General features: G+C 38.2%; 1 protein-coding gene across 3 annotated transcripts in view; it reads right to left on the bottom strand.

Moving 5' to 3' along the window:
* Positions 1–17,717, bottom strand: part of LOC110160474 (mediator of RNA polymerase II transcription subunit 13-like) — a 70,384-nt gene that overhangs the window by 24,197 nt on the left and 28,470 nt on the right. For all 3 annotated transcript variants that reach the window (XM_055153986.1, XM_055153984.1, XM_055153985.1), the window contains exon 3: positions 438–522. In XM_055153986.1, coding sequence (XP_055009961.1) covers positions 438–522 — 85 coding nt within the window. The remainder of the gene's footprint in view (positions 1–437; positions 523–17,717) is intronic.

The raw sequence follows: 17,717 nt of genomic DNA, 5'->3' as shown, positions 1-17,717 counted from the left end.
TAGTTAACTTTATATAAACAAATTAATTTGTCTTTCAGTTTTCATTTCAAGGCATACTTTCAGTCAAAACCATTTAACACAAAAAATCTATATTTAATCTTGCAAAATCTGAACACCAAACCACATGCTTTCGCTTACACTGGATTGGCTGTTGAACTCTCGATTAAAAAGATTCAAGTTATCATTGACAATATGAAACAATTTAATCTTGAACTGATTAAAATCAAAGGAACTACAAAGCCCTATATCCATATGCCATATATATTTAATCTGCATGTCATTCATATGCACACTATATCCCCTATGTGCGGTATTGAGCGTAGCTGGTTATGTAACATGTTTTTATATTTAATGTATGTGTCTTCCTCTGGCTTCTCCCTCCCTGTGTCTGTGCTAATGAAGTGCTGTTGGATAATGCGCTGAGTGGTGGTCTGTACCTTTCCAGCAGGTTGTGTATGGCCTTGAACAGGAGGGTCCGGCACTCATAGGACAGTCCGCACTCCCAGAGTCCCTCTTCAGCCACTGTAAAACACATTAGGAGAGAGCTTTAAAAGACAAGTTTGCAGTTAAGAGAACAATGACAGCAACATGGCGTTCAGTGAGAGGAGCTTGAGTAAATAGCAGCGTGACAGTAATAAGCACTTTAGCTATTTGTGTTGATAGCTTGCTCTGTCAACTATGGTGCTTGTTTAGGGTTGGAAATATAATGGCGAAGAACATTTAAAGCGGAATTTGGAAATATTGAATAAAAACTTGATGATGAGCTTTTTATGCTGTCAAACAATCCAAAGAAATGTTGAGCATAACAGTAAGTCAGTAAATCACAGATGAGAGGCCTTTCCCCTGTGGGTGCACTAGTCTTTTTTGTAATGCCAATATAAAATTGTAAAAGATTTGTAACAGATTTTAACAAGACAGTAAGATTTTCATAGATAAATTATGCGTTCTGTATTCAGTTTCTTGAGTTTTTTTTTTTTTTTATATATAAAATTGGTCTTCTAAGAGACACCAAACTTTTACTCCTATACTTGAGTGATATATTTTACAGTGTAAAACTGCTCTTATTTGAATAAAAGTTTTGATTAGTCTTTTTTCTGTGAGTAAAATGACAAGAGTTTGACAACATTAAATTACATAAACATGCATTTCTTACACTACTCCTTCAGACACTGGATTATTTCATTTTCTCATTTATGTTTACCCTTTCAGGTTGTGTGCATTATTTAATTTGCCATATTACATATCTTATAGTTACTCTTTTACTTAAGAAGTAGTTCACCTAGATACTCTTCAGTCTCTTCTTGGACCACTACATGAATAATATTGTTTCTTTTTTCTATTTCTTTTTTTTGTGTGTAAATTTATTCACTTCTGTCTGTAAGCATATAATAAATCTATGTTTACTTCTACTTTTTTTTTTTACAAACCCTACAAAACATTGCTCAAATAGGTAAACGCAACTTGCACACTGAAGTCAAGCATCAAATGACTCTATCATGAAATAAATAAAACTATTCATCATATTAAACCCCCCTTCAAAATAAATGTGTGTGTATTGGCAGTATGTGTGTGTGAGCGGTGAGAGTGCTGGCTGTACAGCTGTCAGGTTGGCCCAGTCAAACCCCATGCAGTTGTCAACTCCACTTAGCCACAGTTCCCAAGTGTGCCTTTATTTGCCCAGGCTGACACACAAATGCTGCTGCGCTCAGGTCCATACATCTACCTACAACAACGCCATTGCTCGTCCCCACTTTTAACTTCATGTAAAATTGAAAAAGGTTGAGGACCATCCATAAAGTCACAGTCATATGTCAGCAGCCCCACGTGCGCTAAACGTGCGTGCTGTCTTGTAAACAATCCCCTCTGATTTCTTTAACCCCACGACCTTACCCCTGTCACCAACCCCCATTGCCCTTCTCCTCCAGTCTCATATATAGCAGCCGGCTAACACTGTATCTCTTTGTTCTTTGGCGTATACCTGCAGGGCATCTGGGAGAAAAAAAATGTAGGATTGTGGGCGGGTGTTTGCTTACGGGGTGGTAAAATACAAACAAACCCAAGAAGCATCATAGCAGTACACAAGGAGGTACAAATATCAGTAAAAGACGAGTAGTTGGTGCAGATTGCCGGGGGGATGGGCAGCGGAACCCCCCCTCCTATGCTTTATACACTCTTCTTTATATCTTTCCTTTGTTGCTTTGTTGATATTCTCCTCCCTATTTTTGTCTTCTTCTTCTTCATACCACTGAATGAAATTTCCTTACTCGCCAGAATTACCCCGTCGCCATGGAAACGCTGGCGGTGAGAACATGGCGCCCTGGCATTCAATTTCAACACACACTGGTCCCTCCCGTTCCCTTAACCCCCCTCACACCCCCACCACCTCGCCCCCCCCCTCCTCTCTTCTTCTCTATCCCCCTCCCTCTCCCACCAACCCTCATTTACTGCTGCTTCGGGGCGCAGACAGGAAGCCAGCGCAGGAGAGAGGAGAGGGAGAAGGATGGTGAGTGGGCATCATGAGCAGAATGCCAAGTCTCTATAACAAAAAAAAAAAAATCCAGCTCATTACCAATCCACTGTCTCGGTATCTGTCTCTTTATTTAAAACACCACCAACTTTTTTTCTTCTCTGCTCTACTCACTGTTCCTACCATCCAACGCGCTGCCAATCACCGCGACCTGTCTTCATTTGTTTTGTAGCGAGCACAGATCTGCAGCCTCTGTGAGATCCTGACCCCCCATTACGACCAGAGCTGCGCCGCTGACACGCTGCCTTCATATCTCCTTCACAACACCAGCCAAAAGTCAAAAATAGCACTGGCTTGTTTATTTATACACTATTTCAGATAAACAAATTATTTTTTGGTGTGCAAAGAGTGAGTTGGATCAAGAGTGTATTTGATACTGACAATTATTTTATGTGATTACTGAGGTGTTGCGTTCCACATACACAGGGCATAAAAATACATTCAAGAATAAATAAATATAATTACTTAAAAATAAATATATTACTGTTTCAGTGAACCACATTGCACGTAGTGTCTGATCAGGATTGATGTCCCTTTGAGCTTATGTTGAGAGAAAGCACCATGAAACTGTCAGTCCAGTCAGAGCGCGCCGTGTCTGCAGACTTTACTGCCTGTTAATCAGAGGAGGAACACACATGGCCCAGGGGAGAGCAGCACTGCACATGCAGAGCTAAGTGCAATAGACTTTAAAGCACTCATCAGACTAACTCGAATCAGCCATGATCACATGATTCAAAAACATGTTTCATTGTGTTTGCAAACAGTGCACTTTGATGATAAAAATAGACAACTTAAAACTAAACCATTTTTATTCAACATTAAAGCAGGGCTTGTCTGTGTCCCCAAATAGTCTCAGTAGAAATGTATGGGAGATATGCAATATGAATAAAATATGAATATTTATATATATTTCACAGTTATTAAACAGTAATATAGAACACAGTTAAATTACTAATAACCAATGTAGAAAGTTTTGAGCATGAACTCACGAATGTCTCTTAGCTGATGAGGTGGATAAAGTAAAAAGCTTTCATGTGTATGTACAAAACTAATGGGCCAACATTATTTTAAATTTTCTCTTTTCCAAACATGTGAGAGGAACATCAGGCATCAAATCATCAGAATCATTACAAACCCGTGCAGCATGCAGTGCTTGTATGTGTGGATGGACTGTAATAGAGTGTAATATCACAGCAAATGCATTTCATTATTTCCTGTAACCTTCCTCCTCCTGCCCTCGTGCCACAAAGCTCTTAAGCAGCCAGTTGTCCCAAACACAAACAGGCAGTGATGGAACTGGGTCGTCATAGGCACTCTGCGCTCGTCCACCTCTCCCTCTCTCTGGTCTATACTGTAATAGTGTGTGCTCTGTCCACTCTATTCTCAGGCCACTAGAGGGAGTGACCACTGGGCTCCACATTACATATAAGCCACACAAAGCTGGTATTGATCTCCAAGGCCCTACAGCGAGAGCTAAGGTGTGACGACATACACGTGTCTAGCACAGATGACCCTCCATGCACAGATCCTTCCGCCTCTGCCTCTCGCTCATTTGTCCGTTTGTCTGGGATCGATAGTGGAGCTCACAGGAAACATGTGCTACTGTGACTTCATACAGGCCTCCGTAGCACTTCACTAATTAGCTCATCCACTGCATGTGAGAGCAGAGGTGCGCCGCTGCATGTGCCCACTCAGCTGTACAGACATAAGGGACACAGCGAGATTATAGACATGACAGATGGAGGAAAACAGAATCAGACTATTATCATACCACATTTGATCACTGGTCTTGCACAGTAAATAAGGACATATATAATACTTGTCATGATATTAAAATGTCAAACTTGATTTTGATACTAAGACTTGGTACAGACTATAATACCACAATGCAGATAAAAAAATGATACTTTTTTAGTAATAACATTTTAATGGCATCTTATAGTCTCAGTAGAAATAATAGTACTTTCTTTATGTTACCATGAGGTCTTATAATTGCTCTGATAAATCTCAAATGCATATTAAAACTGTTCAGGAAAGCTAAAAATAAATGAGTATATAGTTTCGATATTAGTTTTAGTAATGATTAGTATCTGATTTTTGATTTTTGGTAACCCTATATCATACAGAATACTTTAGGAGAAATCTTGGAAGGATAACTGAACTCTAAACTAATGAACTGTTAAATAAATATGTTTATCTTTATGACACTAAATAATTAATGAATACAAATGTGAAGAAATAAAGACACATATCCCCTTCAAATGCAGGCAACAATTTTAATTATGAGTAATGTGTTGTTAATTTACTGTTCGAGGCAAGAGCTGTAATTTCAAATGAGTTATTGGAAACACGAGGTGCAAAGAGAGGTCTGTAGATGTCAGTGCAGAAAATGAAAGGCGACTCCCTCAGAGAATAAAACCGCAGAGTCAGCAAAAACAATCATTATAGTGGATTCAAAAGTATTGACCATCCTGACCGTCACACACTGCTCTATGTTTTGTTATTATCCAAAGTCGATACAAGTGTTAATTACTGGGTTTATTAGATGTCTGTCAAAGAATACATTTCATAGAGAGCCAATTGGTCCTTCTCTATACAGTGCACACTTACACTCTTTAGCTTTCATCTGGATATCACAAAGGGAAAGTGTGCAGGGAGAAGTGAGGGAGAAGCCTGGAGGGATTTGCCTAAAGCCTTAAAGCCCCTACCTGCTGCAGGGGAGCTGTGCACTGTCATGGTGTGTCTGTATTGTAATCATATGCAGTAGTCCCCTGGCACTGAGCCAGACTGAACACAGCAAGGCCGCTCAGGTACAGGGCTCCAGGTAAAACCCACACTTTGTATTTATAAACAAGGAGCAGTCTAACATGAGTCATGCCAGAATATATACTGAGGCACGGTTCTGCATGTTTCTGTTTCATTCCATTACAATCCAATAAATCCTTATAATGTATGTTGTCGCAGAGTGGCTCAGTAGATCAGTTAAAGTGCATGGAAAGAAGAAAAAAACACATTCTGTTTGAGTGCTCATTTTCTCTGTACTTGGGTAGGTTTGAGATATTATTTACGTTTCCTTTAAAGGTGCATCATGTAATAAGTTAAGCACCTACTTGTTTCTATGGAGATGTTATTGATTTGCCTTGAATGTTCCAGAGTATGATGTTAAACACTTCTATCATGCATTTATTTGATTAAAGTTTGTTAGGTTTTTTTTTTTCTCATATATGTCATACTTTTTTCTATGAGCCTGTTAGATAGGCTCAAAGTAGACAGGTATAGAAGTTAAGTTTGTCTTCAATATAAAATGTAATGTATACCACAACTTTGTATTCCCTCCTCTTCATTATTTGCTGCTTAGAATGCAAAGTAAAAGTGATGTAAAATCATCACTGATATCAGAACTACAAAAATATTGAATGTTCTAGCAAATGATTACTGCTTGTAAATTCTTAACCATGTTTTCGTAAAGGAAGTCAAATGCAAAAGTGTCAAAAGTACCTCTACAGTTTCATCTGTACCTTTTCTCAGTGGATATTGGGGCTTTCCGTCCACTTCCAGGTGCAGTCCCCACACCAGTTCTCACAGTGAAAACAGTAGATTCCTTTACACATGGTTAAACTGGGGATCAGGTGAGGGCTGTTTGAGACTCAATTATGTGACACCTGCAGCATGTGGACATAACATCTGTCTGTGCCTGTTAGCCACTCATGTGTGAACGCTGTTGTGAACATCAGCTAATACTGTCGAATACTACATGCTTCTCCGCTAGGTTAAGACATAAGCTACTTTACAAAGAAGACAACTAAATAAATAGCTTTTGTATAAATTAGATTAGCAAATTCAATTAAGTAACATTGGTTAGTGTTTTTCTAGGTTTAAAAATGATACTATTTTAATTGAATATTTACATAAAATGAAGAGGTCAAATTAAGTAATATTTCAGAGCATATTTCAGATAGTGTCAACTCAAGTCAATCATTGCAATATGAAGTACAGTCTAATACACACAAAAAGACAATAAAACAATACAATATTCAATACTAAAGAAAATGCTTGATACTCAATAGCTTACTGATTTTGATACCAGAATGATGATTAAAAACACTTAGAAGAATGTAAGTTTAAACACAAAATATTTAATATGATTATGTGATCCTTATGTGTTTTGTGTATCTGCATATGTGTATGTGTGTATACTAAAATATATTACTTATTAGTCTTCTTTTCTACACTCATAATAATTTATTTTTTTCTGTAAATAGATTTTCTTCCATTCTCTATTCTATATTTTAAGAGGATTAGTTAAAATAAGTGTTAAACTTTTGCCAAAACCCTTTTGTCTCTGTAGAATAACTGAAGTTTGTGCAATTCATAAATCATTCTAATATTATGAAAAAAATGAAGTTTTTAAATCTTACACTACTTCTGACATAGATTTTTATATAGCGCTTTCCCACCTTCAAGGGACTCAAAGCACTTTTCATCAAGGAACCACTCACCCATTCACACACGCTCATACACCAGTGTACACAGACACTGGGGGCAAGGTGGGTTAAGTGTCTTGCCCAAGGAAACAATGATAGCATTTATTCATGGGAGTTGGAGTCACTCCAGCCAGCCTGTGAGTCAGTGGATCTGACCACTTAAGCAATGACGTTTATGTCGAGAGCAGGATTCAAACCGCAAACCTTTGGGTAGTGGACAAATGCTGTACCAACTGAGCAACAGTTGCCCACCACCAACACCATTATAAAACAATTCAGGAAACATCCAGTGTGATTTTTTTGTCAATACACTTTCAAATGATTAGTATTGTAAAGTTTTAGCATCAGTTATTATCTGGGTATTGGTATTTTTTACAACCCTATTCAGCACAGTACTCAGTGCAAAAGCATTCAATTAGGCCAAACCAGCACTAGTGTATATTATTACCTATAGCAGCGTCACCTCTCCCGCTCTTTGTTGCATAGATCATAAACAGCAAACACTCCTCTGGCTCCTGTCCATGGCCCTCACAGCCCTGCAAAGAATCCCCCTTTTGATGAACCTAGCAGAGTCACCTGTCAGCATATAGCCTGACACAGCCCAGCCAGCTTTAGCTTAGAGCCAATCCCTGCTGTCATCGCCACTGAAATTTAGAGGACAGTAAAAAGGGAAGTGCCACATTTTAAATTAAACATATTACAAATCTCTCAGCCTACACCACAGCCTCTCTCACTCATATAGTTTTTATTGGGCCCAGAACAGATTAGGTTTACAACTTCTGCTGCACGTTTTAATTGCCGTAGTCTGCTTATCAAATCCAGTAAATCCTCCGCTGGCTGCCAATTATTTACACACTCATATTAGTTCTAACAATAATGCCAGTGATGATCTATAAAATTATAATGAACTGTTACGATAACAGCAAGTCAAGCAAAGAAGACTATGGGCAGATTACCTTTTTGATTAAAAAGGTAGGCTAATTATGAGGTGTAAAACAACGGATTATGTGCATGACACTTTTTAGCCTATGTAACTATTCTGATGAAGGGGTGGACCCTACTTGCTTTGTTGCTTGCCTGAGATGTTCAACAGTATAGCATTACAACTACAACTGAGCTACTGCATTGGGCGGCAGAAGCTTGTAGAGCATTTGCCCACTGATCTGAAGGTTGGTGGTTCAAATCCAGTTCTTGACATAAAACATCACAGGTTGAGTGGTCAGATCCACTGACCCACAGGTTGGCTGATGTGATTCCAGCTCCCACAGATGAATGCTGTTGTTGTGTCCTTGGGCAAGACACTTAACCCATGTTGCCCACAGTGTCTGTGTACACTGGTTCCTTGTTGTAAAGCGCTTTGAGTGCCTTGAAGGTGGAAAAGTGCTATAGAAAAATGTGACCATTTACCATTAAACCTGTCTATCTCCATGGAGACAAGCAGGTGATGCAACCAGAGCCAATTACAGGTCACATCTGTGGAGAGATGACCCTACTCACAGTAACAACACAAATTTGGCTAGACAAAAAAACAAACAAAACCTGTAATTATTACCATTTGTATTTTTACTCTTTGCTATTATAATATAACAAATAATAATCCATTGTGGATCAATTAAGCTTGTCTAAGTCTAAATGAATAGGATAGATAGATAGGATAGATACATTTAATGCTAATCGGTAACAGTTCAAGTAAAGCAATTATAGGTAGTGAACCTTGTACCTTTAACATTATATTTGTAATACATCATTAATGTAATTAGAAAAAAACAATTATGAAGTAGTAAAAAAAAAAAAAACACATACTGTGATTGGAATAGTTGTCCTTTGCTTTATACAAGTGAGTGAAGGTGGTTCTGAAAAGTATCAATAACAGATTTAAGTGCTTATGCAGGCCTAGTATTCATTCATTAAACAACTAAGTAATATCCTCAAAAAATTCCCATAATACAATTGGTAAAAACGCTTATTTAAAAGTACTGCATGTCCCCCAGCTCCAGCCATGTACTTTTACAGCCACATAAAGTCAATGGTTTGGCTTTGAGACCTAACATGAGAGGCAGCAGTGACAGCATACAGACAGAGGAGGGAGGAGGAGAGAGGGGAGAGAGAGGAGGAAATCTGGAATGAATTAGGCTCTGCGCTGTAGTCGCTGCATATTTGTAGGAATAAGTCAGCGGAGGCAGCAGTGGGGACCAGGGTGTGAGCGCCTGTGCATAGTGGCTACACTTTATAGAAAACACAAGCACCCAAATTCAGCTTAAGTCAAGTTTGTTTACATGGTTCATCAAAATAAAAGATATCAGTTGGCTTTTGTTCCATAACACCATAACAGTCAGAAGGGAGTCGAGTTACAGCCCCTCCTCTAAAAGCTGAGGTCAAAACGGAGGCTAAGTGTGGATGGTTGACAGTGACCCGGGCCATGTCAACAGAACAGACCCCGCTAAAGCTCTGAGCACTGTGTTTTTCGGAGCTGGCACTGACAACAAGAAATCTGAATCATAAAAACTCATTATTATAAATACAAACAGCTGCTAGCATAAAAGAAAAATAGACTTTGAGTGTGTTGTAGATATATTGCTACAAAAATATATTGTTATTGCTATAAAAAAAAAAAAGTCTTACACTAGAGCTTTGCTTATGAAGTCTTGTATGCCGGTAGCAAATTAAATTATATTATTATTTTTAATTATATTACATTTTGAAGCACAGTATATTGCTGTAGAGAAATATTTACACAAAGTAGGATAATCCCAGTAAACCTATTTTGAAATTGACAGTATCATTAAAAGGCCTGAGCTGCAACAAATAAATAACAGAATGAGTCCATAAGAACCCATAGAAATCATTTATTCTACTCTCTACAGCTCAAATCTTACATTATTACATAAAAATGGAAAAGAAAAATCTCCTCACTATTGCAAAGAAAATGTACACACAATAAATACTGAAGCGCAAAATATATTGTTCTAGCTTTCATGCACTGTATAAGTCGATATAGTAATTATGGTGACAGGTCTACTAACATAGAGCAAAAAATAACTTACTAACCCATATGTTTTTATTATTTAGTTAAATGCCACAATTTACATTTTGTGTCAGTTATGAGCTGGATGCATCAAGAGCATCATCTATATAAAGACAAAGCCATACATTCATAATGGATCATTTAAACTGAGTTATATTTTTACAATGTTTCGGACACAGAGTCATTAAGTCATACAAATGAGTCCCATCTGAGTGTGATGTTTTTGTAGCATGTCCTGTCTGGAGTCACGACCCTATGTGAATGTGCGAGCCCGAAGCCCTGTTTGACATGTGACAGGAGAGGACACAGAGGAGAGGCCTGGGACTGAACCCTCTGTACTCTGCACAGTAACGCACAGACACACACACACACACACACACACATACACACAAACACAATATACAAGTGTTCTCACCGGACACATGCTTGAGGTGGAAAACAGAGATATACGTTAATCCAGGGGGTGTTAACCCTTTTCACCTCTGGGCTCCTTTTACAATACATGTCTGAGTAACCTGGCCCTAAAAGTGAGGCTCACACACCTAGCTCTATGTTTTAGACTCACTGCTTTAATCCAGTCATTGTAAAATAATGGGAGTAAAATACTAGTCAGATTAGACAGGTTAGACAGGGACAGAGAAATATCAGACATGGACAATATTACAGTTTGGGTGTCACAGGCCTAATCATTAACTTATTCTGGGGTCATTTTCTGAGTAAAATTCTAAAACTGTGTATTTAAATAATTTTAAATGAATGAAAACACAACTTTGCATAGATGTTGACATGGTTGATAATGCCATGTCGTGTATCTGTTATAATAGCAGCTTTCACATTTCTCATTCAGTCGTTAATGACTCAATGACTGACATTTCACAGGCTGTAATTATAAATATCAAGTATATTTCCTGTGCACATCCCCAAGAAAGGATATGTCATGTTTTTTTATTGGCTTAAGAGAAAGAGATGCACAAACGTCTTCATTTATTAAGGCTCTCACCAGTCAGTCCAGCAGTGATTTGGACTGACGCTGAGCTCGATTCCATGGCTTGTCATTACTGTAACAGCATGTTGACAGTGTCATTTATAATTTAGTTTGCAGTATTTATTGAACTCATTCAGACAGAGGTCCCATTAGTGCCACCACACAGCATCAGCAAAATCTGTAATCAACAATATAGAGATGAGATTAAGAAATATGTCTGTATTAACTATTAAATCATCTAACACAAGAGACACACTGTTTCCACTGACAACAGTAGAATTTGAAAAAAATTAAAAGTAAACTAAACACTACTAACAGTTGCTATAGAACAAGTAAAACAGATTCTGAGGCTATGAGTATATTTGATACAGTAGATCCAGAAATAATGTTACAAACAACCCCATAATATGCCAGGTACGACACTAAAACCATGCGTAAGTGTGAGTAAACTTGGAATTGACCGCTAATTTTTGTTGCCCTGAAAATAAAAGCATTGGCCGAGCTCTGGTTCCTCCAAAAATCTAACGGAATACACATCAGGTTCTGGGGTGAGCCAGATTTAATTGATATTGATCATGACAGAGAGGCTGTTTCCTGAATTCTTCTCTTCCTCTAATCCTGCCGCCTCTGCTTGTGTGACTAATTTAACAGTTGTGATAATCTTGGTGTTAAATCTATGTTTTTACAGAGACATGACTGCCACCTTAGCAGTGATACAATAACTTATTTACAGGGCTGTCAGGTAATGATATTATCACTTCTATGAACATTCACAAAGCCTTGATCTACGTGCTGTGAATGCACATTAGTTATTCGTTTTCTTTTTGCATATTCAAATGTGTGAGTATATGTTGTATTCATGGTATGCAAATAATAGGCACATGCTTGGGACTTCTCTATGTCTAACTGTAGGTGAATGTTTGAATAAATATTTGTCGTGAATAAACTACATAGCCTACACAAGAATTTCCTTGTTTATTGCTTTCTTACTTTGTATTATCCCAATTCAAACAAACTAAAACATGACAACACCTACAGGGAATCTTACATTGTTTTTCAAATTAGATCACATGGTCTTTTATAGAATTGGGATGTTCAAAGGGTTGTTAAAAGAGAAAAGAAGAGATCATGTCTTTGATGATCAAGATGTGCCAAACACAGAGCTGTAACCAGTATTTACGCCAAGGACAGAGTCACAACAGCTGTGTTTAAAACTGTAATATTGATTTATTTCTCATACAACAACGGTGCTGCATCATAAAACTTAAACGGTAGGGAAACGTGTTTTTAAAAATGTGTTATGTATTCATCATGTGTTTGGGCCTGTATTAATAATTATGATTAAGGTTTTCCTTATTTGATGTAGACAAATAAGAACCATAGGACTACCTTCTATGAGTCATGATGCAACTGAAAACTGATGAAAAGGTAATTCAAACTGTAAATCCAAACAGAGTAGTATAAGAAAATCCACCCACTAAAACAGTTACTTTGTCTCCGTCAAAATTCTGGTCTTCTACTTTTAATGATATCTCCTACAAGTTTCAGACACACTAATGACACTTGACTTAAACAGCGACACTGTTCTTTATAACAGGGCCATTACACCAGGCGTAAATACAGTGTCAGAGGTGTACAGGAGGAGGTGTAGACAGTCTGCTCCGTGTGGTGTGACCCTCATGTAGCGGTGCACACTTGAGCAGCTCATTAGGAGTGAATGAGCACTGAGGAGGGGGCAGAGCGGCCAATGAGAGCCTCCACAGGGCACTGCCACAGGGGGACAAGGGAGAGAGAGATGGGGGGGTGAGGCTGACAGTCACAGCTCACCTCCTGATGCGAGTCTGCACAGGAGGCAGCACAAGTCTGAGCTCATTCATAATTCGGAGCAGGAGGTACAGTCATGACACTCCTGAGAAATGCACAAGAGCATTCATCATCAGTATAGTGCCATCCTCTTATATGGATATTTACACATGCCACTCCATACACACAATTACAGCTATTATAATCACACATGTTATTATACCACTTACTCAACTATGGCTAATGAATAATGCATTTCATTTTACATGCATTGTTACTTTGAAATGGGCAAATCCATTTCACAAGAATATATATAGGCTGTGGTATTTAAAGACTAATGCCTTCCCTCAGGTGTTATTAACCAGGTATTATCACAACTTTATTGGAAAAGTTGTGCAATGTTGTCTTTTTAAAACTGTATCCTTTATATAAAGAGGATAAGTAAAACTAAGATTATTTACTAAAGGATTAAAAATGTATTTTACACAAGGGCTCAGGCCAGGAGCACAACTAAAACAAGACACACATTCATCCATATTAACAAACACATAATGTTAGCCTTTGATTTCTGGAAGTCAGGATCACAGGTTGCCACATGGTATATGCTTTTTACAACAGTAGGAATAGTTTGCAGTATTTTGTAAAATTAACCTTTTTTATTCTCACAAATATCACAAATATTAATTTCAGACATACAGTTATATTGTTGAAAAATGGACACTATACAAATGTACACAAGCTTATATTAATGATAGAAATACTTGAACCGTATGTATGATTATTTACCAAAAAAATCAATTTGTGCTTTTTGTAAATCATGTCCAGGTGTGTCTTATTTAGACTTTTGTTCTGTTGTGTGCATGCGCCATTTTCTCAGGATTGTAACACATTTTTGTTGAACCCTCACATGATCATTTTAGCCGTGCAAATGCTTCTAACTAAACCAGATTTGGGACATAATTGTGGAGACCTTGGCCACATGAGGCGGAGTGTGGTGGGAGAAGATTAGGGCTAAAAGGACTCTTCAGATGAAAGAGCAGCTCGTAGGAACAGACTGTGGGAATGTAGTGGTGTGGCATGACAGAGCATAGCTGTGGATCTGCAGCTGGACCAATGTAAGCCAACACACAGAGGGAGGCATTACTCTCCATCAGGTGCACTGTGGAGAGCCTCTTTCTGGCACCAGCACTGTCCATTACTGCCTCTACACTCAGTAATGACTAAAACGTCCAAAAGTTACATTTCGTTAATAGCTTACTGAACTAACAGCTGTAACTCTCAGTAGGAAAAATGTTATGCTGGTAACATTGATTGTGTAGTTACTCCAACAAAATCAGCATTTCTATGGCGGTGATAAAAACGCCAGGGGAAAAATCAATTTGGCTGTTGCAGTCACTTGATGCAGGCTAAGAGGCCTCACAAAGTGCACATATCAAAGGCAGCTGGCGCGCCTTCAAACGCCCCGATGGAAGGAGACAAAATAGTGCTCATCCCATCTAATCCTGTTTAAAGGTGCAGCCGTATTCAGAGCTGCTTATACTACACATGGATAAACACACTCAGATTTGCCTCAAAAACAGATGTCTACAAGATTTTACCAAAACATGTCTGTCTTTCTAAAAATGAGATACATCATGAATCTTTAACTGCGCAACAGAAACCAGTGAGATGAAACATTACTCTGCCTCGCCATATCATAACTACACAGCAGGGATGGAAAGTACTTCAGAACTCGGTACAATTGAAGCATTTGAACTTTAATCAAGAAATCTCTTACAGCAGGTGCTTAATTGTAACTTTAACACTATGCTTTGAGCTCATAGCAGGTAAAAATATAAAAATGTAATTGTGTTCACACACCAGCCGATCCAATCCTCTGCTCGGGATTAATAAAATCAGCCCATATTAAAATAAACTTTAACTTCAAAATATAATTGTCAAAATATTACTGACTTTTCTACTGTTTGGAGTTAATATTAATTAATAGAATGAATATTGTTCATAAATATCACTTTATTACCTTGTTGTGAGTAAATATGTAAGACATGAATATTACTCTAAAAGAACACAGATCTGAGTCATGTTATATATGTTAGAGTGTACAAGACAGACAGAGATACCCTTGTGGCTAATAGCAAGCTTTAAATACTCACTATTTGTTTTGGAGTATTTCTCTGAACACAACATCTTTAAATAGCACTGCAAACTGTGTCTAACTTCCCTTTGCCTCAGCCTCACTATGCCCCACCTTTCCACTGTTAACTTCCTCAAATCTTTCACTACATATCAGTACAGATTGTCCTTAATAATGCCGCTTCTTCCTCTTCTGCTCCAACTGTTTCTTCCTCACAAAGCTCTCATTATTTTAGCATGTGCTTTAGCTTTCAGAAATCCACATCTTGCTTCAGAAAAATTGGCATCCCCCCTCGCCCTGCCCCCTTTTTTCAGTGCAGCTGGGAAACTTCACCCCTTTTACCATTTCACCCGGCACACACACAAACTCTTTTTGGGTCAAAGGGTCAGTGGACACGCCCTGACAACCCGCAAGGGGAGGAGAGAAGCCCGAAAAGGATTCAAAAATGCTCAACCCTTCCTTGCAAGTTTTGGAAACACAACTTTTCCTTCCTCTAGAAAAAAAAAGTTGTTAGGGAGATATTTGTCCATGCTGTGTGCACTGAAGAACAGACTGATCACTCCTCACAGGGCTGGAGATGTGAAGACAAAGTGTGAAGTGAGCATTTCTTAAAACAAAACACCCTTTTTAACACGTGTTGTTGCTTGCTGCTACTTTTGAAAAACAAAAAATTCAAAGTGCAGATGTCCAAAATCTCACTCAAAAACAAACCAAGAAGCTTAAATCCATTCACATACAAGCTCCCCCACCCTTTGCCCTCCAACTACAGATCATGTTACTCCTCCTACAACTTCTTGCGTTTTTTTCTAATCATATACTTGGCACCTACCACATCTGACTCACTTTTTTGCCAGAACAAGCCAGACAGGGGCAAAAAAGTCAAACGCAATGTCCCTCAGTAGGTGAAAGCAACATTCCTTCACTGTGGTTGTTCCTTTTGGAGAAGTGTGTGTATGTGTGTGCATCTGTGTTTGTATGTGTGTGTATGTATGTGTGTGTGTCAGGCAGCGACCTACTTCCAAATTCAAGCCAAAATCTGGGAGGCTAATTATTCATTCCCTGTATTTGAACTGGATCTTCTAAAAAAAGAGAGGGGGGAAAGAGAGAGAGAGCGCGAGAGAGCGCGAGAGAGAGACTTAAGACAAACCCTTAAGGAATAAAGGAGATTGGAGTAGGCCATGATTGGCACGCACACACCCACACCTTTTATTTGCCAAGAAAGTGAGCGTGCTTGCAGACATTCACAGCCTACAAAAATGAGAATTAAAACAAGACAGCACAACACAGTGTAAAAAAGAAGAGGGAAAAAGAGGAGGAGGAGGAGGAGGAGGAGGAAGAGGAGGGTGGAGAGAGAGCCCAGCGTCACAGGAAACAGCCCCTGCCAAGCAAAACTTGTTGACACAGAAAAGGCTGTCTGAGAGTCATTTGACAACATGATTTTTTAAATTTTATTTATTTTTTTCTTATTGGAGGCACAAGACTGAGTGTTATGTCAAATTATTATATTTAGAAAAGTTTTTACTCATAGTTGAAAATGAATAACTTGATAAGACTTTTATTAAAGGTCCTATATTACACAAAATTGCCTCTTGTGAGCTTTAAGCCATGTTATAATGTTACCTCCCCAAAACATACCTTGGGTTGTGTTTTGTTTCATTCACACATGTTTGAGTAACCCTTTATAATTAGTCTGTCTACAGCTCAAAATGCTCAAAATAATCTGTTCCACCTCGTGATGTCATAGTCATAGTTTTCAAGTTATGAGCTGCATTTTACCTTTAGTTCAGTAGAGATGGGCAATTACAGGGCTGAAATCATCCAAATGATTCTGGTGAAGGTGCATGGAGTTTAAAAACACAGTGGAGCACTTCCTGTATTACCATATAACATCACAAGGTGGAACAGATTATTTTCAATTTGAGAGAAGGAAACAAAATAAATACGCAGGATTGTGTGTTAAACATGTTTGAATGAAATAACATAACCAAAACTATGGTTTTGCTGAGGAAACAACATTATTGCTTAAACAATAAAGAATTGGGGTGGTGATAGTCATTTATGCATTTTTGTCATTTCACATTTAATGACTATGGCTGCTTCTGTTTGACAGAGTACTTTTAATTCAGATTTAGTCTGTCTGGATTAAAAAGAAGAGCATATCAGAAAATAACATACAAAACAATTAGCATAAACCATAAATTTCACATAGTTACAATAGAAAACATCCACACATGTCACAGCACAGTTATTCTAATATTAAACTACACTGCAGTAAATCATATGGATTTGTGCTACAGAAATAGGCCTTTATGGCTCTGACTCTTTACTCACATGAATATTTCCCTTTGAAAAGACACACTTCTGTTCACTGAGGTATCCCGGTTCTCATTCACTCTGTGTTCACTTGCTGCTTTATTTTACCCTAATTGAGTCGGGTGGCACTTGTCTTGTAAATGTTTAATGGCTTTCATCCACTTCCTATTCACCGATTTATAACTACAAGTCATAACCTTAAAAGGGTTACTGGATGGGCCCTCGGCGGGAGAATGACCATTTTCACCCACATTATCAGGTCACACACACAGTTAGCAGTGTGCAGGGTGACACCAGTCTCCTCCACCTTGTCCATAGTGCATGTCAAGAGTATTTGGTTCATCGATCATTGTTGTTATTCAGGACTAAAACAATAACAGTGGCCATTTTAGAAGCAAAATTAGGGTATTTTAACTCAAACCGACACCTCAACAAGTGAATCTAAA

The sequence above is a fragment of the Boleophthalmus pectinirostris genome, unplaced genomic scaffold (genome assembly GCF_026225935.1).
Source record: "Boleophthalmus pectinirostris isolate CB_2022bp ecotype Guang Dong unplaced genomic scaffold, ASM2622593v1 HiC_scaffold_18, whole genome shotgun sequence".
Lineage (NCBI taxonomy): Eukaryota > Metazoa > Chordata > Actinopteri > Gobiiformes > Gobiidae > Boleophthalmus > Boleophthalmus pectinirostris.
This window is presented reverse-complemented; position numbering and strand designations above follow the sequence as displayed.